This window comes from Xiphophorus couchianus, chromosome 14, assembly GCF_001444195.1.
Source record: "Xiphophorus couchianus chromosome 14, X_couchianus-1.0, whole genome shotgun sequence".
NCBI classification, from domain to species: domain Eukaryota; kingdom Metazoa; phylum Chordata; class Actinopteri; order Cyprinodontiformes; family Poeciliidae; genus Xiphophorus; species Xiphophorus couchianus.
In genome coordinates, this window is record NC_040241.1 from 6,000,101 (window position 1) to 6,023,548 (window position 23,448).

The 23,448-nt window shown below is 40.2% G+C and overlaps 3 protein-coding genes and 1 long non-coding RNA gene across 5 annotated transcripts; 2 read left to right on the top strand and 2 right to left on the bottom strand.

Moving 5' to 3' along the window:
* Positions 1-58: 58 nt before the first annotated feature.
* LOC114157183 (uncharacterized) lies at positions 59-9,268 on the top strand. Of its 2 annotated transcripts, XM_028038043.1 has the most exons (7): positions 59-426; positions 917-1,018; positions 3,176-3,265; positions 3,543-3,617; positions 4,298-4,368; positions 4,468-4,639; positions 6,957-9,268. In XM_028038043.1, exons 2-7 carry the CDS (start codon positions 950-952, stop codon positions 7,164-7,166), a joined length of 687 nt encoding a protein of 228 aa, XP_027893844.1. In that variant the 5' UTR covers positions 59-426; positions 917-949; the 3' UTR covers positions 7,167-9,268. The 2 variants fall into 2 exon arrangements, with proteins under 2 accessions (XP_027893844.1, XP_027893845.1); XM_028038044.1 differs by lacking the exon at positions 3,176-3,265.
* LOC114157250 (uncharacterized) lies at positions 1,072-12,894 on the bottom strand. Its single transcript, XR_003598097.1, has 3 exons — positions 12,782-12,894; positions 11,465-11,545; positions 1,072-3,562 (listed from the first exon to the last, which is right to left on the bottom strand). It is a non-coding gene; the product is annotated as an uncharacterized LOC114157250 (long non-coding RNA).
* On the top strand, positions 11,561-16,853 carry LOC114157243 (kelch-like protein 26). The gene is made up of 4 exons (XM_028038109.1): positions 11,561-13,262; positions 13,725-14,664; positions 14,759-14,926; positions 15,110-16,853. The coding sequence occupies exons 1-4, from the start codon at positions 11,786-11,788 to the stop codon at positions 15,630-15,632; spliced, it is 3,108 nt and encodes a 1,035-aa protein (XP_027893910.1). The 5' UTR covers positions 11,561-11,785; the 3' UTR covers positions 15,633-16,853.
* A 350-nt stretch (positions 16,854-17,203) lies between these two features.
* On the bottom strand, positions 17,204-22,982 carry LOC114157100 (kelch-like protein 33). The gene is made up of 4 exons (XM_028037879.1): positions 22,035-22,982; positions 21,007-21,955; positions 20,748-20,918; positions 17,204-18,765 (listed from the first exon to the last, which is right to left on the bottom strand). Exons 1-4 carry the CDS (start codon positions 22,849-22,851, stop codon positions 18,246-18,248), a joined length of 2,457 nt encoding a protein of 818 aa, XP_027893680.1. The 5' UTR covers positions 22,852-22,982; the 3' UTR covers positions 17,204-18,245.
* Positions 22,983-23,448: the final 466 nt, after the last annotated feature.

Below are 23,448 nucleotides of genomic sequence, written 5' to 3' on the forward strand. Positions count from 1 at the left end.
ATTTGATGAAGATAAGTTTGAAGAGACACTTGTGTTATATTTATTACCTGTTATATACTATGACATAGCAATAAGCTGTAAAAAGGAAGAAACGTGTCATTGTCTTCAGGTCGTTCTAATTTCACCTCGTTCAACTTATTTTGAAAGCCACGTTGAAACGGAAGTCGCGCCAATCTCTGGCTCGCGCTCTCCCGCGGTGCTTGGTGTGCCGTGTGAGTGTGCGCGCGCCTTGCCTGGCCTGTCATCGCTCTCGCGCTGACATCACGCAGAGGATTTGCCACAATGTCAAACATGGGCGAACAGCGCGAGCTCATGGCTCCTCCGCGCCACAATGACACGCACTGCCGCGCGCGCCGGCTCGTTCTCTAATCAAAACCCTCCGCCGACCTTCTATAGGTTTATTCTGTGTCCTACGATGCTTTTCGGGTAAGATGGGTTACTCCTCTCTTATTCTGTTGTATCTTATAGTTGGGGAATGCCGGAAATATTGAGTACTTATTCAGTAAATATATGTTTGAATGTTTCGATTTTAATTAATAGAAGGCCCTTGTTATGTTGTCCGCGTTTTTTTCTTTATGTGAAAAGTTCTCAGACTACCTATAACGTTGATGCTCTTCGGTTCTTACGTAATGGGAGTGCGGACAGAGCTGAGCAGATGTTAAGAGAGGTGCTGTGATGTGATGTGATGACAAACCCGGCTGTTTGCGTAAAGACAGCATCACTTCTACACCACTGCAATGCTGTTTTTTTTTTTTTTTGCAATCCATCAGTGAATCATTGTTAAAAAAAAAAGGAAAAAAGTAGATCACTCAGAAAAAAAATAAATAAATAAAACCTCCAAGTGAAAAGAGTGTTAGCGTAAATAATTTTCAGAACAAAGTCAAGTCAATGAAAATAATAGTTTCCCCCCCTCTAGGTCCATGTAAGTGTTTGGTCCCAGTCAGAGGTCATGCTGCGGAGGGAGTCTGACACCCACAGCCTGTTTACCTCTGGGGAGACATCCGATAATGACTGTGAGGTAAGGCTCTATATCTTTTTTTTATATATATATATATATATATATATATATATATATATATATTATTATTATTATTGCGCAAAACCTGTTTTTGGATTACTTGGATTTTGACGTTACATTACATAGAAAAGAAGCCATGCAGCCAGCTGAGACGCCTAACAAGCCTTCATACCGCCTAAACCAACTTAAAATGTCATTTATAAAACTGAGGTGACAAATTGCATGCATTTTATTTTTGCTAAATTTAAAAAAAACCATTTATGTTTACAGGTCATTTAAACACATCATGTCATGTTTAAGCCTGTTTACGTGATGCCATTTAATTTGGAATGCCAAACTCGGGCATGAATTTATAGTAAAATATTCATACAAACCACCAATTGTGTTGGCAAAGTTCCCAGCTCAAATATGAGTTTATAGAGTGAAGCTTTGTATTTGAACAAATGATCATTTGTAAGAAAATTGTCATTTCAAGACAACTCCAGTTTGTGCTTAAGCAACTTCCTCCCAATGGCCGTCTCCTAAATAAACCCCACTTTTATTTAGGAGAAGAAGAGCTACCAAAAAGTACATTCTGAGGACACCATCTGTGTCACGAAAATAAAATATAAACACCGAATCAAACAGCATCTACAGTCAAACTGAGAAATAAAAAGTTAATTATTGCAACTAAACATCCAGAAGAATAATTTCGAGAGGTTTTTGACTTAACACAAATGTGGATATCAACACTTGTTGACAAGTTTGTACTAAGAGAAAACACATAAAAAGTAAAAATTGTTGTTAAAAAGTCAGTTTTTACTCAGTAGACTTTATGCTCACAAACAACGACTTTGGTTGACGCTTTGGTCTGACTGTTGACTCCCTACTTTCAGGGTTCTGTACCATCTCTAACATGAACTGAACCCTCACATTTTCAATTGTTTCATAATTGTGGGGCAATTACATGTTTCCAGTTGACATACTGTTTTCAGTCAGCAACAAAAAATCCGTCTTCATCACCATTTTGCTTCCATGGTAACCCATTCGCATTTCCTTTGTAGATGTAGCACTTAAAACTTGTCCCAATGCAAATAAACAATAAAGAAAGAAAGAAACCCATTTTAATATTGATAGGTTTTAAGGCTTTGAAATAAAATGGTGTTTAGCCTTTAGTAGCTAAAATATCCTGTTACATTTTCCAAAAAATTCTAACCGATTGTGGAAACCAACTTTCTCAACTATGTACCTTAAGCGGTTTGTCATTAAAGCCCTAAACTCCACTGATGTAGGAGTTAACTTTTAACATTTGGGCTAGTAAGAATGCTAGCATGTTAGCAGAAGCTAACATGCTTAAAAAAAGCTTAAAAGCTGAACTTTTTAACATAAGTGAACCTTTCTGTCAAAAAAACCCACAACTTCGGTGTGCCATTCATCGGTATAATAGCTGATTTTCAGACCTCTGCTGAAGTAGATAAGTTTAGTGGATAAAATCGAATTCACATGTAAGCATCAGCTGATATCAGCTCACCCAAAAATAAGGAAATCGGGGCAGTCGGTCGTTTGATCGGTGCAGCCCTAAATACAACCCATAATAACATGTCACCTTTCCTGTTCTCTGCTCAATGCTGACGGACAAAAATAATGGTTAATTGAACATTTTAAGCAAAATTCTCTAAATCAAATGTTTATGCGGCGTTTACTACCAGAACAAATTCCTTGATATTGTTGAAACCTCTGCGTTATTGAACACTGCAATTGCAAACCAATATACTTGATTAAAATTGTAATAATTTGTGAGGTCAGTATTCAAAAGAAAAAAAAACACACAACTTTATTATGTAATCTACAAAGAAGTGTCTTTTGTGATAAGTGGATGTGATGTTAATTGCTTCCTCGGCTTAATTACTCCGGTTTTTAAGCATTCGTGATTTCCAGCGTCTGGCAGAGGCAGTCTAATCAGTGCCCGGTTTTCAGCTCTTAAAAATACAAGTAGGTGGAAAAGGTTACATCACAGAGCCATTAGGAGATGCATAATTTCAAAAAAAAAAAAGAAAAAGTTTGGGAAACAACATCTTAAAACTTCCTTCATGCAGCGTTACTGGCAGGCAGTAAAAAGGGGGTAAGAGGCATCAAAGAGACAACAGTTCATCCTCTCTGTCTTTGTCTTTGTCTCAGATGGGGGCGAGTTGTGAAGAGGTAGATATAGTGTGCCTGTGCGAGGCCGGTCCCCGTACACTTTATTCAGAAGCACACGCGCCTACGCTGGTGAGTGCTCAGGCTTCCCACTTAAGTGTCTGTGGCGCCGCGCCGCCCCGCTCTGAGCTTTTCTCTATGTGTAAATGTGCGCCTTTCGCCTCCCGCCGACCTCTTCCGTGTCTCTGTTGCTGCTTCTGTTTTTCTACTGTATGTTTTACAGGAGCAGCTCAGAGCCGACAGCTGTCAGTGTTGTGTGTGTATGTGTGTGTGTGGTGTGTTTTTTTCCCCCTCAAAGTGTTTTCAGGATCAGTCACTCTCGGCTGTCTTCTTGCTTTTCTGTTGTCAGGGCACTCTGCTGTGTGAACACTGTGGAAAAAACAGAGTCTTGTTAGCCAGGTACTCTGAGGGATATGGCACAGAGGTAATATATAACAGATGAGTGTGTGTATGTGTGTGTGTTATCAGTTAGCTGAAGCACCCTATACACTGAGCTCTCTATATTATACTGAAGGTACCAACATGTCAGATCTATATTGTCTTGGAAAAGTATTCAGAACCCTTGAAATGTTTCACATCTTGTCAATATCTTTTTTTTTTTTTTTACCAAACAGAAATCTAGAAAGTTTGGCTAAATAGTAGTAGGAATTATACAATAGCAATTCTTAAGTGAACCATAGTTTAGTGAGAAGTAAGACCACCTCTGACTACTTGATCCCTTTTTCTTTAACTGGCCCCGGATGGGATAGTCACGGTTTAAAGAACCTTCCCTTTCATACAACAATTCTATGCAGAAGTCATTCAACATTTTGAGGTGTTCATTCATCTGTTCCAGAGGAGATCAATACCGCCGGGATATAAATAGGATGACATTTATATAAGTGGTGAGCTCATTGGTCATGCTACCAAAGGAGGCATCAGCTGGCTCATGCATATTAACAACCGTGACATAATGAAAAGTCACACATGAGCACATGCGGATAGACACATGCCACCACCGCAGGTTGTTTCTGACAACCAACGGCTGTGATTCACCGTCTTTCTTTTTTATTGAACGACGACTCATATTTTGATTATGTATTTTCACGTTCCTCTGCGCCGCAGGAGGAGTGCGCGTTATCCGACCCTCAGGGAGAAAGCGATGCAGATGCTGACATAGAGGACACAGACTGCAGGTTGGTTTTACAGGGGTAACCTCTTCGCCACGTTTTGCTTGGCTTGTACTTTTTTTTTTTCTCCTTATAATGTATTGACCTTAAGTCCGATTGGTTCAGAATCCAGGAGCACAGCTCTCTCCAGCAAATCAGCTCGCGCAGGCGCAAGCGTCCTCGCGTGGCGCGGCAAGACACCACGGAGAGCGAGGACGACGGAGGGCGGAGCCACAAAAGCCATCGCTGGAACCTGCGGCTCAGTCCCGACAGAGCACACAGCAGGACCATCCTGGAGGTAGAAGGACAATCATCAAGCTGATTGGTGTCATTTAAAATAAAATACCCCATAGGTGGGGGGATAGTTAACCATTCTTTAACTCAGGATGGTCTAGAATCCTGAGTCTTCTCTCTTCTCCTCAAGTGCAAAGTTTTTTACACTTTGATCCAGAGAAAAGCAACACGATAAGTTTCTCTAGATTTTGCTGCAACATGAGTCCTTTAAGCTCGGAGATGTTCTTCAGGTGACAGAAGGCCGACTTTGTAACTGCCTCTATGTGGCTCTGAATGTTCGAGTGAGAGTCCATCAACACACACACAGATTTTCTGGCCTGATCGCTTGTTTCTAGTTGTAATAACTGAAGCTGTGCATTGATCGTTCCTCTTCAGGTCCAACAATAACAACTTCAGTTTTGTTCCTAATCAGCTGGAGAAAGTTCTGGCACATCCACACATTGATCTGTTCTGAGAATCTGTTTAGTGCTTGAACAGGTTCAGAGTCACCTGGTGACATTGTACTGTAGAGCTGTGCATCATCTGCGTAGTTATCTTATTTCCTGTTACAACCTGAGCTAGTGGGAGGATGTAGATATTAAATAGGAGGGGTCCCAGGCTTCAACCTTGCGGTACCCCACTTGTGATTTCCATCTGCTCTTCTCCTCTCCTGATAAAACAGTCATGGAGAAAAGTTGATTTTGTGTTCGGTGAACCATTTCTGTATTGATTTGGCCTCATGTTTGTGGTAATTGTCCTGCTAAGAGACGGAATGATGACTTGTTTTCAGTCTACAGGCAGAATTTGCCAGTTTTTGTTTTAATGTCCTGTTATTTGAGAGCTGATGAGTAATTAGCTCACAGTACATCAGACCTCCCGTCTGATTTAACAGAGTGCACTTTTGTAACGTTCGTTTTTTGACTGTTGGCAGATTAACCTGGAGTGTTTGTTACAGCTTGGATATTAGTTTGATCTGATCGAAGCAAACAGTTCTAGTTAAAGACCCAGTGAGGTTTAGCAAAACTCCATGTTCACAAAGTTTCCCAGGTGAACAGTCAAAACCTTGTGCCAGTTCATCCTTAACGAGAACGGGTTCTGGGCTAGCGTTAGCCACATCAAGATGAATTTGGCCATTTTCATAGTTCACCAGCTGAACATTCTGAACTGAGCTTGTTTATTTATCGTATTTTATATTAAATAATTTTTTTAAGTGTTTATGTCGGTATTTATGATCCAGTGACATATTGATCATGTAATCTCCAAGCATTTGTAACCTGCCTTGCATCTGTCTCCTCTCTTGTCTTTGCTCTCACTCTCGCCCACTTCCCAAAACGCTCATTTACATATTTTATCTGGTGTTTTTTTTTTTTTTTTTTTGTTGGGTCACAGGGCAAAACGAGTCGGACATTTGGACAGTAAAACAGTCCATTTAGACTCTCTCTCCCTATTAACCCTGTTATTACTGTCCGGTCAGCGCAGATGGGATTTGACAGGAGTTTTTTGTTTCACCTCATAAGCTGTTACTCCACAGTCAAAAAGTCATAATTAGACCGAATAAATGCCAGGCACCGAACGATGAATTTGTTTGGGAAAAAGGTGCAGAAGCACTTCAAATTGGAGTCATAGAATCTAACTACGTACTATGTATATAACAATAGTTAAAATAGTAGCAAGGTTGCTGTTTGTTTCTAATTAAATCCACATGCTGTTTAAACACATCAGATGAGCAAATTTTCCAACATCTAAATTAAAGTCAACATCTTTGCTGTCGCTACATCAAATTTCTGACTGCGAGAAAAAAATGGGACATGGTTTCAGTTTACTCAGCTTAACTTTGCGGCACCGTACACTCATAAAATTTGAAATTGATGTAACAATTATGTTTCCATTTAAATCCCAATGTTTAAAGCAAAGCCAATAGCATGGTAGCAAGTAGGGATGAGAACATTAATTGTGTTAATCGTGACTAACAGATTATTGAAATAATTGTCAACTAATTTAATAATTCATTGTTAACTGCAATATATGGACTCAAAAAAGACCACCACAGGCAAAACCACAAAAATATATACATGTTGCATTTAGATGAAAAATATCTTTGCCTACAATTATGTTCCACTCAGAACTCCTCAAGTAGTTTAGTTTTAGCTTCACCTGGTTCAAATTTTGTAAAAGAAAAAAAAAAAGATTTATTAAGTATCTTTTGCTGTCCAATGATTAATTGGTTAATCCCATTGAAACTGAAAAAATTCTTAGACTTTTCTCTGGTTTTAACTGAAGGAGGAACCGGAAGCGCATCCAGACGCAACGTAACGACCCCCGTCCTTGTTTTCATCCCTCAGGAAAGCGTTTCGCAGGTGAGGCCGCTCATCATCACTGGGCCCAACGTGGAGAAGCAGAAGAGTCCTTCGGATGGGTCCCGAGGCTCCAAGCTGACCTCCCTGTGGCCCTCGTCGCTGCCTCTCCCCGTCAAGCTGCTGCTCCTGCTGCCCGTCTCGCTCTCCCTTGTCATCGTTATAATCTCATTCCTGCTGCCCTGGACCGCCACATGACACAGCATAATGTTTTCTTTCTTCTTTTTTTTTTCCAAACATCGCACAAACGTCAAGTCTTATGATGTAGTCGATAGGATATTTATTTTTTACTGCTTTTTTTTTTTAAAGGAAGAATTAGGAGGGATATTAATGATGATTTCTGTTTAGATTACGTTGTATTGAAGGATGCTAAACGTGTCTTTGGCCGAATCTTTTCAAGGAGCTTACAGTCGCTAAGTCTCGGTTTCTCACCCCCTCTTTTGTAAAAATAGACTTCTCATTTTGTGGCCCCCAGGTGGGGCGGGGCACCAAGGGGTTCAGGAACCTTCAAAGAGGGTAACAACACACTCGATTGGAAAACATGTGAAAGACGATGCCGCTACACTATGCAATTCCTCTGTTCCTCCTGCAGCGCTGTGAGTGCTGTTAATGATCTTCGGTCTCGTCATGTCCTTGGCCCTGACACTAACCCCCTCCTGTGAGGGGGTTAGTGTCGTTCCTAACCCCCCTCTTAGGAGTATCTTCTGTTAGCGCAGGGACCTGGGGCTCTAAATAGCGTGCAACCCAATTTAAAAAGCAATAGCAACTGAGATCAGACACACGTTTGCTGTGTATAATCTACTGATCATCTGTTGGTTTCATGAACAGATTACATGGATCTTTTTTCTTTTTTTTTTTTGAAGATTAATTTAAAACACCAAACCATAGTAAAAATGAGATGACCTCAAAATAAAATAAGCTTTAGGGAAAGAAAATACTGTAACTATGTACAATAAGTTCATATACATCCACATATTCACATAATGCCAACATGATAAATATGAATCTTACGTTACGTATGTTATCGTATGATTGCTGTTTAGAAAAACTGAGCTTGACAATCAATCATGCTAGTTGTTACAAGCTGAAATGCAAACTGGTAAAAAGCCATTTGGCTACTCTGTACTGTATGCTGTATTTGTTTTTACGATGTTCTTTATGAATGATATTTAAACATTTTGTTCAACTCCAGAAAAGAGAAGTGGTTATTATTCATCATCATTTACCGTATCCTATTAAGTACTGTGAATATAGTTTAGTCTTCAATCCTGCTGTATTGCTCTTCCTAAAGCTCGCATTTCTTCCATTGTACACATATTTCCATTTTTGTGTTTCACGGGGCAATAAAATGTCAATAAAACTAGATTGTATTTTAACAAAAAAATAATAATTTAAACTCGTCTGGTTTGAGTTTGGGGTGCGGGAGGGATCTATTAACAGAAGAGTTTTTGCGACATTTGAAAGATATTTTCAGTGCATTATATGGCACTAGGATTGATAGATTTATTTTGTTTTACATTTTCAGTTGATGTACATTGCACTGAGTCCAATAAAACAAACCCTCTAAAATAACCTTTCCCCTCCGTCACCTGTGGTGGCGCTGCACTAAGAACTATTGACGGTAACGACACAAAATCCTCTGAAGAAGACATTCAGCGCAACTTTCTGCACAAAACGTAAACAAGAACGGAGTGGCGTCATTTCAGCGGCGTAGGACTTTTGCTATAACTTTAATGTGAAGGTGTGTGTTTTAAGCTTGAAAGGAAGTTGTTCTTGAGAACTTCCTTAATAACTGTAAACTAATAAGGATTACGTTAGCATCTGCTCCACAGATTTATTTTAAAATATGAAATGGAAAGATTTAAGTGATGTTTTGGTATTAGGAGCACTTTACATTAGAACAGGCATTAGGGCAAAAATATATGAACTAGTCTGACATATTTTACTCTTTATTCTTCAAAACACAATTTTGGATTTGTGAAAACTTTGCCCTATTTCTTAAAACTGGACTTGAGATTTACTATAGCAGTAATTTGTAAGAATTTCCCCAAGAAGCGGTGAGAAAAAAGTAGTTAAAATCGAATTTTAGATTAACTTTGACAGACTTACTTCAGCTAACTTTGCTTTTATTGAAAGAGTTGTGCTTGCTGACTTTTCTTTTCTTTTTCCTTCTCCGATTTAAGTTAAAGTGTGATCTGCTTTTCTTTTCTTCAGCGATGCTTGACACAAGTTACACTGCCATCTGCTGATGAAACCTTGACTCATTTTTTTATCCACTCAGACTAAATTCCTGCAAAAAAGAGACAGATTTTCTATAAAGCTGCATTTTTTGAAAGTTCTCTAAATTTTAGCTGCCAGTGAATGTTTCCCTGCCTATTGGCTTTCACAATGGTCACAACCACTAATGCTCTTGTATATGTCTTGTCGTGGTTTAGTGAATGTGTCTGAAATTCTCTTTGCATTGCAGCTTAGGCATATATTTATTTACTACAGTTAATGAATAGTGCACTGATCTCATTTCCTGCTGATTTCAGTGTTTTTACCTTTTGGGTTTTGGTTTCTAAACATCTCTAACAGTCGTCTGAAAATCAGTATTTGTCCCGTTCAATTTTCTTCATATTTTCCAGTGTTTTCACTGCAAAGTTTTGGAACTGAAATGTTTAAAAATAGAAATAGATTAAAATGTGTTCTTGCATTTGGACTTTTCGAAAAAGAGAGACTCTTTGCCTGGGCACTGCTGCTGATCTCGATCAGACGGCCTAAGGGTAAGGCTTGTGGAGGAGGGGTCCCACAACGAGGTTAGATCTTCTCTTGCTACATGCCGTTGTTATGGTAACAATCCGAACTGCTTAGAGAAAACAGACTTTTCATAAGTAGATTATACCCAGAATTTAACCCTCTGTTTAAACGTCAGTGATAAAGTGATTACCGCAACATCTGCTCACCTACTGTCCTACAGAAAAATCTTTGTGCCCTACTCACATCCAACTCGTAAGGATAATAAATGTGGAACGCACTTTATTGCATAGATGTTTTGTTTTGTTTGTGCATTTCTGAGAACCACCTGACTCATTTTCCCGCCTGTTGTTCAGGAGTTTCGCTTTCCGTGTGAATGGCCGGGAGAGTGACATAGCTGCAGTGGATTCAGGTAGGAGTTCGTTTTGTGAAGCGAGATATTGCCCACCGGTTTCACTTCCATTTCGCCCACACGCAGCGCTTCAACTTCGGAGAATTTCAGCAGGATTTGATTAGAGGCTCACTGTGTGTGTGTGGACGCAATCAAAGGCCTGTTGCAGAGGTTTTCCAAGGCTCTTAAAGGACCCACAGCCAGGAAATGAAGTTGGACAAGTTTGTAGTAAACATTTGCAAAAAACTAGATTTTTTTTTTCAACAAACTCATTTTAAGGTATACAATTACTTTTTTTTTTTTTTTACATTCTTTGGTTAGCAAACAACATAATATCAATGCTATATAACAATAGTAGTTGCTTTTTTTTATAGATCTGCCTTAATTATTCATGGCATAGATTCAACAAGGCGCGTGAAGGATTGCTCTGAAACTTGTTTCATTGACATTATATACATCAAGCAATTGCTGCAGATTTTGGCAGCTGCACATCCGTGATACAAATTCTGAAAATCCAGGACAGAGAGCTGCTGTCTGGGGAGCCTGGTGGAGCTCAGCGTCATGTCTAAGAAACCAGCTTGAGATCATTTTAGTTACATGATATGGTGCAGGGGAAGTAATTATTAGAAGTGTTGGACATGATAGGCAACAATACCTAAGCCTAATCAAGGAGTCTGGTGATTTGTGGGAGCAGGCAGTGTTTTTTCCCATCTGTTGTCCAGATTTTGTGAGTCAGCATAAATTGTACCATTAGTTACCTGGTTTTTTTGTTGTTGTTTTTTTAACATACAGTGGTGACCCCTAGTGTTTGGCTTTGTTTTTACTTGAGAAATAATGACTGTAAGGAATCCGCTCTGTGATTTTGTCCACTTCAAAGACGGGGAACATTGCTTTCGAGTTCTGATGCCATCAAACAAGTCTAGTTTACAGAGTCGCCCACCTGTTTCGACTCTCAGCCGACGTCAAAGCGAACGAGCCAACAGGTGCTGTGTGTGTTTTTTCCTTGCCCTTTTGGCCTCCTTCTTTCAGTTGTGTCTCGAGATCTGTGACCCAAATTCCACAGCGCTCGGACATGAAGGAGAAATGTGATGCCTCTGTTGACCCTCTGGGTATATTCATGGGGCAAGAGTAAAGATGCTTGACAAGACTAGAGTGGACGAATCAGCCCATTGCGTCTTGCTTCGAATTGAGCTACATAGTTGATAAGGACAGTAACAGGTTGGAATGTGGAATCCATTTGGGAACGCAATGATAAAATACACGAAGAGTAGCTATAAAACATATGTCCAAAAGAACTTGTGCATCAACCGCTTTCAAAACTGTTTGGTCTGAACGTGACAACAGACAACCAGCTGAGAATTGTACCTACTTATGTTACACTGAGTATATGTGGCACCTTGGTTATAACAGGAACTCTGGGAACTTGTGCTCCTTGAATGTTTCCATGCAGCTGGAGAGAGAGAGAGGTGGGACTGGAGCAAACATATAACACTGCTGCTTAGGGGGTGAGAAGCAAAGGAACACACAGCAATCTCAGGAACTCGACATAATTTGGACATCCACGAGATGTCAGAACTTTTCCTCAAAAAACTTCAAACAGTAAGGGATCCACAGTCCTGGAGCATCCAGAGGCCTAAAAAGCATCAGCTAATTAAAGTTATTAGAAGAGAGTACAGGAAGACGGAACAAAATGGCAGTAGCTAATCCGTGCCTCCAGAAAGAGTCGATGGAATGGAAGAAAGAGGTGGAGGAGAGCAGGAGAAAACAGTGGAGGGGGACGATATGCCACCAGGCTATGGTTGAAGTGAGAGTTGAGGATGAGGCGGAGGAGGAAGGTAAGGATGTCAGCAGCTTTAAAAAGGTGAATGAGGAAGAAGAGAGCAGGGAAGTAGGAGGACCTGAAAAAGAGACGGAAGAGAAAAGTGGTCACTGGAAAAGAAAGGAAGATGAGGAGATTGCTGAAGCAAATACAAAAGACGATACAGGTAAACGAGATGAAATGGAGTGGGAGGTTATGGAGTGTGAGGAAGTAAATGAAGACGAAGAGAAACAGGTAAAGAAAGATGAGAGTCAAATAATTGATGACTTGAGAGAAGAGAGGGCAAAGGAGTCAGAGAAGGAGAGGATGATGGACAGAGAGCATGGTGATGAAAGTGAGGAGACCAGGCATTTGAAGCGAGAACAAAATGACGCCTGTGACCTCAGAAAACAGATAAACGAAACGCAGCTTCAGCATTTTCAGCAAAATGACGAAAACGACGAACAAAAACGCGTGAAATGTGAACATAACAGCACAGTTTTAGGTTCAGCACAATCAGTTCGCAGTGAAAATAATCAGAATACTGAGAAACAGAATCAAGATGAACTAAACTATTCTAACAACAAATCACGGAGATCTCACAGGAATATTAATCGAGACCACTGTAAAACTCTGGAGAGCAGCAAAGATGGAAGCAAGACATTGACATGTAGCAAAATGACAGAATCTTGGAAAGCTCAAGCAGAGACTGAATATGATGTTGTAAATCTCCAAGAAGAAGATGCAAATGGTGTGGTATTTGAAGAGCCACTTGATGAGGATGAGAATGAAGAGGAAAGTTTTGTAAAGATGTACTATAAAGATGATTATCCTACAACCGTTTTCCTTGCCTTGAAAGAGTTCAGGGATTCTTTTATTCTCACTGACCTTACGCTGAACACAGAGGATGGCAGGAGCATATGTGTCCACTCCACAGTCATGGCTGCTGTCAGCTCACTCATCTGGATAAAACTGAATGAAAGAAAAGCAGAAAACAGCAGTGTGACTGAAGGTAAACCTGCTCATGCTAGTTCTGGAGGCCGTGGGTGGTCAGTGTCTCTTGGTCCAGAAGTGGATTGTGTCGGATTAGAGGCGGTTGTGGAGTTTGCGTACACTGGACTCATATCATGCTTGAATGAGCAAAACGTTGATCAGATACAAGTTGCTGCTCGAGCAATGGGCTCCCCTCGAGTTTTGGCCCTGTGTCACCTGTACGAAGAGAAACCCACATTACTTGGCAAAGACAATAAAAGGGTAAAACTCTCTGCTGCAGAACAAATGAGCATCAATCTGGAGTCTATAAAACAGTTGTGGATGGACAGAGTTGGTTGTGATGTCCAGTTGGAAGCAATTGGTGGATCAGTTCTTGGTAAGTACTCAGCCAGTCTTCATAGACCACTGTTCTACAAGATATAGATGTGACTGTGCTCCATATGCTTTTATCAAAGAGTTATATTGTACCCCATCAGCCCACCATTTCTTCTTTTAGTTAATTCAGCCACTGGGAACTAGAGCAATATCCAACCGATGAAACTTGAGATCACAGGCCTCAGAGGACTATTATGTTATCTATTTGTGATGCCTGACTGAAACATTTCTTTACCCTAAAAAAGTAAGCTAAATTGCACTAAGGTCTACAGTTGCACAATGGATAAATTAACAACTATGATTTCTAAGATCAAGAAACATCAGAGTTATTGGCATATACAGTTGTTTCCACAATTTTATATTCATTAACCAACTGAGTCCGTCTTTAGAAACCAGCTCAAGCCTGAACAGCACAGACAGAGTTAACATTTGTATTTAATACTCATCACCTTCTTCTCTCCAGTTCACAGAGTTATCCTAGCTGTCAGTAGTGACTACTTCCGTGGGATGTTTACGTTGGGTATGAAAGAGTCCCTTCAGTCTTGTGTGAGTCTTCCATTCCTCTTGGCCTCAGATCTAGAAGTTCTGATTGGCAGCTCCTACAACGGGACTCTTCCCCTCAACTGGACGGGTGTCTTTGAGATTGCTTGCCTCTCTTTTCAGCTCCAGTATCAACCTACCCTGTCCTTGTGCTTTAGCTTCCTTCAGCAAGAAATAAATGCCCACACTTGCCTTGACGTGGTATCTTTTGCTGAAGCCTATGAAATGGCACATCTTCTTGAAGCTGCAGATGATTTTGTCCTTCGGCAGTTCCAAGAGGTGACCTGCACCTCCAAGTTCAAGGACCTGCCAGCCAAACAGCTTGTGAAGTACCTGAATAGCAACTCACTCTGTGTTTCATCTGAGCTTGTTGTGTTTAATGCTGTCCTATCATGGATTCAAGCAAAGCCCAGTCGAAGGATTAGACTCGCAAATGAGTTAATGAAAACGGTACAGTTTTCCCTGATGACATTTAAGGAATTCAAAGAGGTCCAATCACAGAACATTTGGTGTGATCACATCCTGACAGAGGTATATAAAAACGTGTTTGAAGACTTCTGCGGCAACCGGACTCCGCAAAAGAGCCAATGCCGTATCTATCTGCCCAAAGAGAGTCTTGTCTTGATTGGGGGCGACCAGATCTCTGAAGACCTGCGCAGACGCAGCGTCAGCAGAGATGTTTGGTTTGGAAATTCTGTAAGAAGTCTAACAGGGACAAACAAGGCAATTGAGTGGAGACGATTGGGAGAAATACCGGCTTCACCAAGGTTCAGTCATGAAGTTGCTGTGCTCAATGGGCAACTGTACATTCTTGGAGGCAAAAAATATTACGGCAAGGGTGACATCTTTAACTCCGTTTATAGGTGAGGGAATGCAGTATGACAAAGACAGGAATAAATTAGTATGTTATCTATTACAGTTTTAACATCTGTATTTATCTCTGCACTCCACATGTAGGTACGACCCACTTCAGAACAGCTGGGAGTTCCTGGGTGAGATGCAAGAGAAGAGAGCCTCTTTCTCTGTGGTTGTACTGGATGGACGATTATATGCTGTTGGTGGATACTGTGAACCTGACCATATGGATACTGTTGAATGTTACTGCCCCACTACAGACTCGTGGAGGTAATCTAGAAAGAAAAATAATCACGAGTTCACTGCCATGTGTATGATTCCACAGCATTCTTTGACCTACTTTATGTCTTTGAACACATTAACACATATGGATTTGTTGCTAAAAACATCTTTACTAGTTTAAATGACATGAATGTGTCTATCCTTTGCTTACATCAGTCTCTTCCCTTTCAGATTTGCCTGCCCCTTGGATCTACCTTTGGGTGGGCATGTAGCAAAGCTTTTCAAAGGGCAGATCTTTATCTCAGGAGGACAAAACACCGACCAGTTGTGTGTTGCATCTATGTTCCTGTATCACCCGGAGACAGGAAGCACCTTCCTGACAAGCATGAGCAAGCCTCGAGCTCATCACAGCATGGAGACTTTGGGAGAACACCTGTATGTAGCAGGAGGAATCACCACAAATGACAACATGACTGTTATTGACCAGCTTGCCTGTGAAATGTACAGTCCAGCTGCAAACTCCTGGACCGCGTTTACGTCTCTGCAGGTGCCACACGTCGGGGCGGGGAGTGCAGTTTTGGAGGGAAGGTTTTATTTGTTGGGTGGATACAGCCAGGAGGACTTCAGTGACACTAACATGGTCCATCGCTATGACAACGCCACGCAGAAATGGGAGAACATGGGACAGATGCCAGGGCCCAACAATGAAATACGAGCATGTGTGCTGCGTTTGCCGCAGCATTTACGTATGTAAAATGTTGTCAGCATATCAGCGATTTCAGACACAATTTTTCAGGAGCTAATAATTTTTTTACAATGACGTGTGTTGGGCTTTTGGCTTCTGGTATCTGAAATATAATTTTTGTAAGGAGAAACTCAAACTTCAAGTGTTCAAGTGATCATCTTAAAATCTAAATGATTCATCTCAAACTACACAAATTTGTCGGTTTTATTGACCTTAGCTTCCATTTTTTAAGAGAAAGTTGACTGTTAATTATGTGCATCCAACAATGAAAAAAATACACTACTGCAGTAGTAATTTGAAACTTGCAAAGTTTTCAAACTGACTAGAGATGTTACGGTCCCTGTATATTGTAGTAAACAGGTTATTAAATAAATGTATTTTTAACAGTGAATCAAAGTTTATGGTTTATGTTTAATATATGTCTTTTGATAAATGTGTCCAAACACTGTGATATATACGTAGGTGCAGACATTTAGAGATATTTATATGATTGAGAGTTTTGCTGAAATAAATTCTGTAAAGTCATCAGTTGATTTTTTATAATGTCTGTAATGTGGGTTGTAATTAGGCCTGTCACAATAAATTCGGCTGGATGATAAATTTCCCCAGAAGTCAACATGAAAATGATTTTCTCCTTCTTGCAATACCAATCTATGACCACAAGAGGGGCCTGTCCTCCCTCTCCCACTTTGCTCAATTGAGATGCTGCAGTAAAAGGTTTTGAAGCACAGAAAACCTTGCAATGAGATAAAAACAACATTTCATACTTGGTCTACAGATCTTCATATCTACTTTAATGCATCTACGATTTAAACTAATTAATTGTCTTTTAATCAGACACTGCATTTTTCTTTCTTTAAAAAAATTTTTTGTTATAGTTTTGATTACCATAAAAAGGCTTTCTTCTTACATTGTCCCACGCTTAAGAAATGTGAAATTTAGTTGCATTTTGTTGTCAGTTTGTCGGCAGCAGTAGATTTTCTCACAGTGGACACCTGCAGCTCTCCTCACACTTAACATCAACTCACCACCTCATCCATCTGGCCTCATCCTACCGCGATGATATGAGAGGGGTAACCGCAGTGGGTTATATTCGTCTAGATCTGCAGTGCTGTTCAACTGAGTGCACAGATGTTGCAGTCATAACAGAGAACCTGTTAGGCGTCAAAAGAGATGAATCACTATATGTGTCCATCTTCCTCAACAATAGGGTTTTGTTTTACACCAATTCTCCCAAGTTTACTTAAAACCAGGATGCATGTCAGTAATAAGATCTTCTGATGACATTTTAAAACAATAGTTGCAGTCTGTACACCAGACAGCCAGTCTGCCCTCAAGAGCTTAAAAAAAGTGTCATTCTCACAAAAGTGACCTTTAATGGTTACAGTCATGACAGGCAAACTATTGTAACAGAAAACCTAACAAAGCCGTCACTTTAGATCAGATTTTCTGTATTTTAAAAAAAAAATTCTTAGGACATGAAGATAAAGACATAGTAAAAGCCCTACACTCAAATACGGACAAATGCTCAAACACATCCTTGTACTGAGAACTTTGTATTGACTTCCATTCATTTTAGCTTGTTGACCTGTTTTGGCCATAAAAGCCAAGCTTTTCCATCTACAGATGGAAACCGAAGATTCAATCAACGACACCAAAGCCTTTACTGGAAGCGAACAAAAATGAACTTACCCTCCTGAATCGAACGACTCGGGGTCTTGAAGTGAACCTTGAAGACCGACTGGTTGCCACCAAGACTGACCTTGAAAAGAAACTACAGATGATTGAGGAAACCACTGAAGGTAGTTCTGCAATGACACGATCAAATGACCAAAATTCAAGATTATCGAAGTGGACGATAAGTTTCTTTTAAATAAGGCATAAACCAGATTAGTAAAAATATTTCTTTTTTGTTGCCACGTTGTTGTTCACATAGTGTTTAACGTGCCAGTAATGGGATTGAAGGCAATTTAATATTTTATATTGACTTTTGCACTCTTTTTGTTTTTTATTACATCAAAGTGAAAATTATAACTTTAGAGATGGAAACTGAAGCTTCGTTCAACAGCAGTAAAACTCTGCTGAACTCGCACGAGAATCAGATTTCCCGCCTAAACTCAACAACTCAGGCCCTCAGAGTCGATCTAGAATCCTGACTGAACGTCACCGAGACGGACCTGGAAAACCAACTGCAGGTGGTTCAGTTCAAAAGCGAAGGTAATTTTGACAGTTGAACAGCATTTTATTTATTTTCTGGTAAATTACTTAAGGTTTGCACATATTAAACTGAATATGTTGCGCATATATTCTTGCAGAGTTGACCAGATCCACAAGCAACCAGAAAATAGATATTAGCGTCCTGAAGAATGAAGTTGATGAACTGGAGAAGCACCAAGAAAGATTTGGGGGAAACTTCAGTCACTTCAGCGGTTTGGCTGTAGAAAGAAGACATGTGGAACAAGATGGGCTAAGTTGAAGACGAATACAATTCCACTTCCCAGTTATGCACTACTTTGTGTTGGTCTACCTATTAAATAATACTTTTGTAAGTCATTTTATACCTTTGCGAGTCAAATTGACAGGTTGGATTTTCTGTAACGGTTTATGATTATGACCATCTGGTTAGTGTCTGAATTGCTGGGGCAAGTGGAGAAGACATGCCTTAATGTCAGTAATAGCCCCTGGTAGCTTGCCCATGGTCTCCCACCGCTGGAGGCCGGGGTCAAACCGATGGACCAGTCCCGACTCGCTGTAATTGTCCTGGCAGTATCCTCCCAGAACATAAAGCTTCTCCTCCAGGACAGCCGAGGCAGAACCAACATGGGGCACTGGCAGCGAGGAAAAATCAGCCCAAGAGTCTGTCACTGGGTCGTACACCTCACAGGCAAGCTGATCGGTGTAGAACTTCCTCAGGTTACACAGCCCACCGGCAACGTAAAGGCGTCCTTGCAATGCTTCCATACAGTGTTGGGCTCGGTCACGGGACATGTCCGCCAGGTAGACGCTTCCTCTCTCCGGGTGGTACAGGAACATGGAGGCCAGGCACACATATTTACAGTTAAAACCTCCAGAGATGAAGATGCCTCCGTTTATGGCAGAGACTCCATAGCCACTGAGAGCCTGGTCCAGAGGGCGGACGAAGCTAGGAAAAAGAAAAGAACATACGTCAGTTAATGATGATATAAACATCTGAAATCAGGGAGAAACTACTTTCTGCTAAACTGATAGAATTTTGCTAGCATCTATCTTTCTCTCATGAAAATTAAATAACTAGACATAGCGCTAAGGAAAATGATTCCTGGGTTGATGGCTTTGCCAGTGACAGCCAATAGCGTGTCAAGCAGCATTGCTCCAAGGTATTTCAGCTTCCCAAGCCACAATTTCTTTAAAAATATTTTAGATGCCCTATGAAAAAAATCTTTAAATAGGCAAATTTACCCCAAATAACTTGAAGTTATCTTCCACATAAAAATATCTGTATATTCCACTGTGATTAATCACAGTTCAGTATTCATTGTTCTGTGCAAATGTAATTTCAATCACCCAAATCATCCCAAAATACAGCGGTCATCCTGCTAATCCCTGTTATGGCTTTCCAAAAATATGTTTCTATTTTAGAGGGTAAATATTTTTTAATTATTTGTTTCTAGGTCAACATCTAAATAACGGCTGTCTGCAACTCTATACTGATAAAGCCGTGAACAAAGTTTAAGAGCTGGGATTTGAGTGTATCCTAGGACTGTGTAAAAATTCCTCAAATAAGCAAAAAAAAAAAAACCAAACAAACAAACAAACAAAAAAGACATAATTTCCTGAGCCATTCACAAACGCTTTCTAATTCAAATTCAATATTAAAAGTGTATTCAACTGAAACTGAATTTAATAGAAACCTACTGAATATGTTTCCACATTATAATCAGATGCTCTCTCAGATGGCAAATGTTGCCATCCGGTGTCCAGTCACTGGTATTGCATATTCATAAGTTAGGAACTTATGAATTTAGGCTGCTCATAAGTTCATAAGCTTGTTATGAACTTACAATTAATAAAATCGTAGCACAATACAGTTTTACTGGAACCTGCATTTTCTAACCAAATAGAATCTCAATTATCAATTATTTTTAAAAGAAGATGATATGGTTCAAATATGTAAAAGTTCAACTTATTGGTACACTGACACAATTGAGCCTTTCTCTGAGAAAATTTACATTCTTTTTACATATGCTCCAAAAACAAGTTACATTTAGAAATGGACCCGTCACTGAGCCAAACCCAGGAAAAGACCAGGCACACCTGCAATAAGGTTAAAGAAAGGTGAGCAGGAAATTGAAAGAAATAAACTTTAAATAAATTAATGAGTAAATAATGCATTAAAAAATAAAACATCCTATTAATATTAATATTTTCCACAGATATTTACCACAGATATTGCGCTGCTTGGTCCAATAAAATACTTTGTTGAAAACTTCTGACTGGATTTTAAACTACTGAAAGGTTTATATATGTCTAATTAGTTACAAGATCAGCAATGTTGTTGTAAAAATCCCAATAATACTTGTTATTTAGAAAGTATTGGGTGCTAAGCATGCCAGCCTTTAACAAATTATTTCAGACAGAGCAGGTTTTGCCCCTCTTTGGGGCTACAACACTGTAAAAACACATGAGGACTTCACAGCATCATCATGGGATGGAGGTGAACAGGTAATGTACCAAAGTATGCTTCATCTAGCATGCTTATACCAGTCTATAATACAAAATTGGTCATATTGTTAAGGTTAGCTAAAATGCTAATTATAGCATAGAGGTGTTAGAGGGATTCTGCTGACCTGTCTTGTTCTACAAATGACCAGTCCAACACGTCCAGCACTTAAGGAATTTATCTACTACAGTTTTTTATGTTGCATTAACACACAGTCTCTTGTGTTTAAAGATATAGTAATAGCTCCTAAGTACCAAACAGTATCAAGTAAATAATGTGTCCTTATAAAACCAGCATGGTGCATCTTTATTTGTCAGATATAACATCTTCTTTAGCTAGACTCTGATCCAGTTTCCATTTATCCTCTGTTTTAAACATTTAAAAATTGTGCTCAGGAATTTAATTGCAAATGACAAATATATTACCTCCACGAGTTGCTATCTGGTTTATACATCTCAACGCTGTCTGTGTTGGTGTCAATCTCTTTGTCTCCACCAATGGCATAAAGGCGCTCCTCATGCACCACCAATGAGAAGTTACTTCTTGGCTCCTGCATGTCGGCCAACCTTTTCCAAGTGTTTGTCACGGGGTCGTAGCTACATGATGTAGAGTAAAAGAAAGGATATGGATGATGAGAACGTAAGTCTAAGAAATGGATATAAATGGTGTGATTTGTTTCCTTACCTGTAGGCTGATGTCATTATGTTATCCTTGGCATAAAAGTAACATCCACCAGCTACATACAACCTTCTGTCCATTACTGCCACGCCATGTCTGAACTTTGGCTTTTCTGGAATCTCACCTAGTCTCCTCCACTCTATCTCCTTCACCAATCCTGTGCCATTGCGCAAAGAGTTGGCAAACCAGATATCCTGGCTTGGTATACGTTTACCCACATCTGGATCCAGTTGGTCCCCCCCAACCACACAAAGAGCATCTTTAGGTCGCCTGATTCGGCAGTATTCATCAGACTTTGGGAGACTGAAACCAAATTCTTTGAGAGCGGATCCATAGAGTTCCACTTCTTTGTCTGCAAAGCACTCCATGTGCAGATTAATTGCTCTGACCTCCCTGAACTCACGAAAGGTCATGAGTGGGAAACGAACTCCGCTCATCAGTAAAGCAGCCTGGGCCAACCTCTCTTCAGGATCCGCTTGAATCCAGGAGATTACAGCACGAAATACAGTCAACTCTGAAGGCACGCACAGACCATCGCAGCGGAGCAAGTCCAGGAGCTTCTTTGCGGGAAGGTCTTGAAACTTTGCTGTTGCTGACAGTTCCCTGAAGTTCCTCAGTGTAAAGTCATTGGCTTCCTCGAGGAGTTCTGACAAGCCATATGCTTCAGCGAATGATTCCACGTCTAGACACCAGTTTACCTGCATTTCTTCTCGCATGAATTTCAGGCAAAGCAAGAAAGCAGGTTGAAACTGAAGCTGCAGGGCAGTGCAGGCTATCTCAAAAACACAGTCCCAGCTGAGATGAAGAGTCCCGCTGTAGGACCAACCGATTAGTGCCTCCAATTCACAGGCCGGTACAAAGGGAAGAGCGATGCAGGCCTGGTGAGATTCCTTCATTCCACATGTGAACATCCCACGGAAGTAGTCGCTGCTTGCTGCCAGGATAATTCTATGAACTGGAGTCAGACAGAAGTAAAGGTCAACTCTGGCTACTACCATAAAGTAGTACAGCAAACTAAGATCATACTGACTTACCATGGAAAGAAATCTCATCCAGTTCCAAAATTACATCACATCCAACTTTGTCTTCCAACAACCTTTCAATGGATCGTAGAGTATCCTTCAGATGTACGTCTGCAGAGATTCTATCCTGGTCTGTTTTAGGACATTGATCTTCCTTTGTCCCGTTTATGTTGTTGCAGAAATCCAGCAGTTGCGGGACCTCCAGTATTTTAGCTGCAGTTTTGATCTGAGTTAGAGTGTCTTTGTTTAAAATCGATAGATCTCCACTGTAAGCAAACTCAATAACTGCCTGAAGCCCAGTTTGGTCAACTTCATTACCCATGTGTACTGACCACATTGTGACTTTCCCTTGAGTACTGTAAGACGGTCCCGTGTTTTTTTCCTTAAGTTTTTCTAGAATGAAGGCACTGACAGCAGCCAGAATTAGGGAATGCACACTAAAGCTGCTGCCGTCCTCAGTAGTCAGAGTCAGGTCTGTAAGAATAGAGGAAATCTGCAGTTCCTTAAGAGTCATAAATATCTCTTTAGGAAAGGTATTGCTTGAAAATGTGTAGACATGATGTTCCATATCCTCAACTGCCTCATCACTGGTATGTCCACCGGCATCGTCCTTATTACTTTGAGTCTTTCTCACCTCGGACTCTTTAGTTTTATCTCCTTGACTAGCTAGGCCCATCCTGGAATCGTTGTAAGCAACAATTCGCCTCAACTCACGGTTGTCCTGTTCTAACCCTTCTCCACCTTCTTCAATCACTCTTTTAATCCTCTCCTTTTCTTTCCTCCATCGTTCTTCCCACTCCATCGGAAGGTAGCGCCTGGTAAACTCCATGTCAAAGGTGGATTTTTAACTTTGCTGAAGGCATTCGGCAAAATCTCTTAAAACGTTCACCTCAACGCCAACTCTTCTTTCACACACAGATCTGTCTTCCACTTCTCTTCAGACTGAGATTTCTACTCCACATAAACAAGCAGCTTTTTATAGCAACTAGGCCAGAGAGATTCAGTTTCAAGAAGTCCCTTGGCTTGACTTACCTTGTAGTGGTTTTCAGTGTTTTTCTGACAAACTGAATACATTTAGAAGGTAAAAACAATCTAAAGTAAAAGTTCAACATAGAGTTTTAAGGTCTGAGAAAGAAGGCAGCCATATCAAGTTACAGAAATGTCAAATTCATTATTTTTCATTTAACCACGAAATTTGTTTTCAATAGGAAATCAGACAGGCGTCTCTCAAAGATAACAAAATCGTGTAAAAGGAGAATCGATTTGGAAAGAAATAAATGTAGCTATTCTCTTAACGTGAATTTCAAAATGAATGGAATATTATAAATAATTTATGCACTTTTAAATATTCAATACAAAGGTATTCATTGCCATTACAGCAATCGAACCATCACCCTTATCTTTAGCTGTCTCCTTACATCCTTTA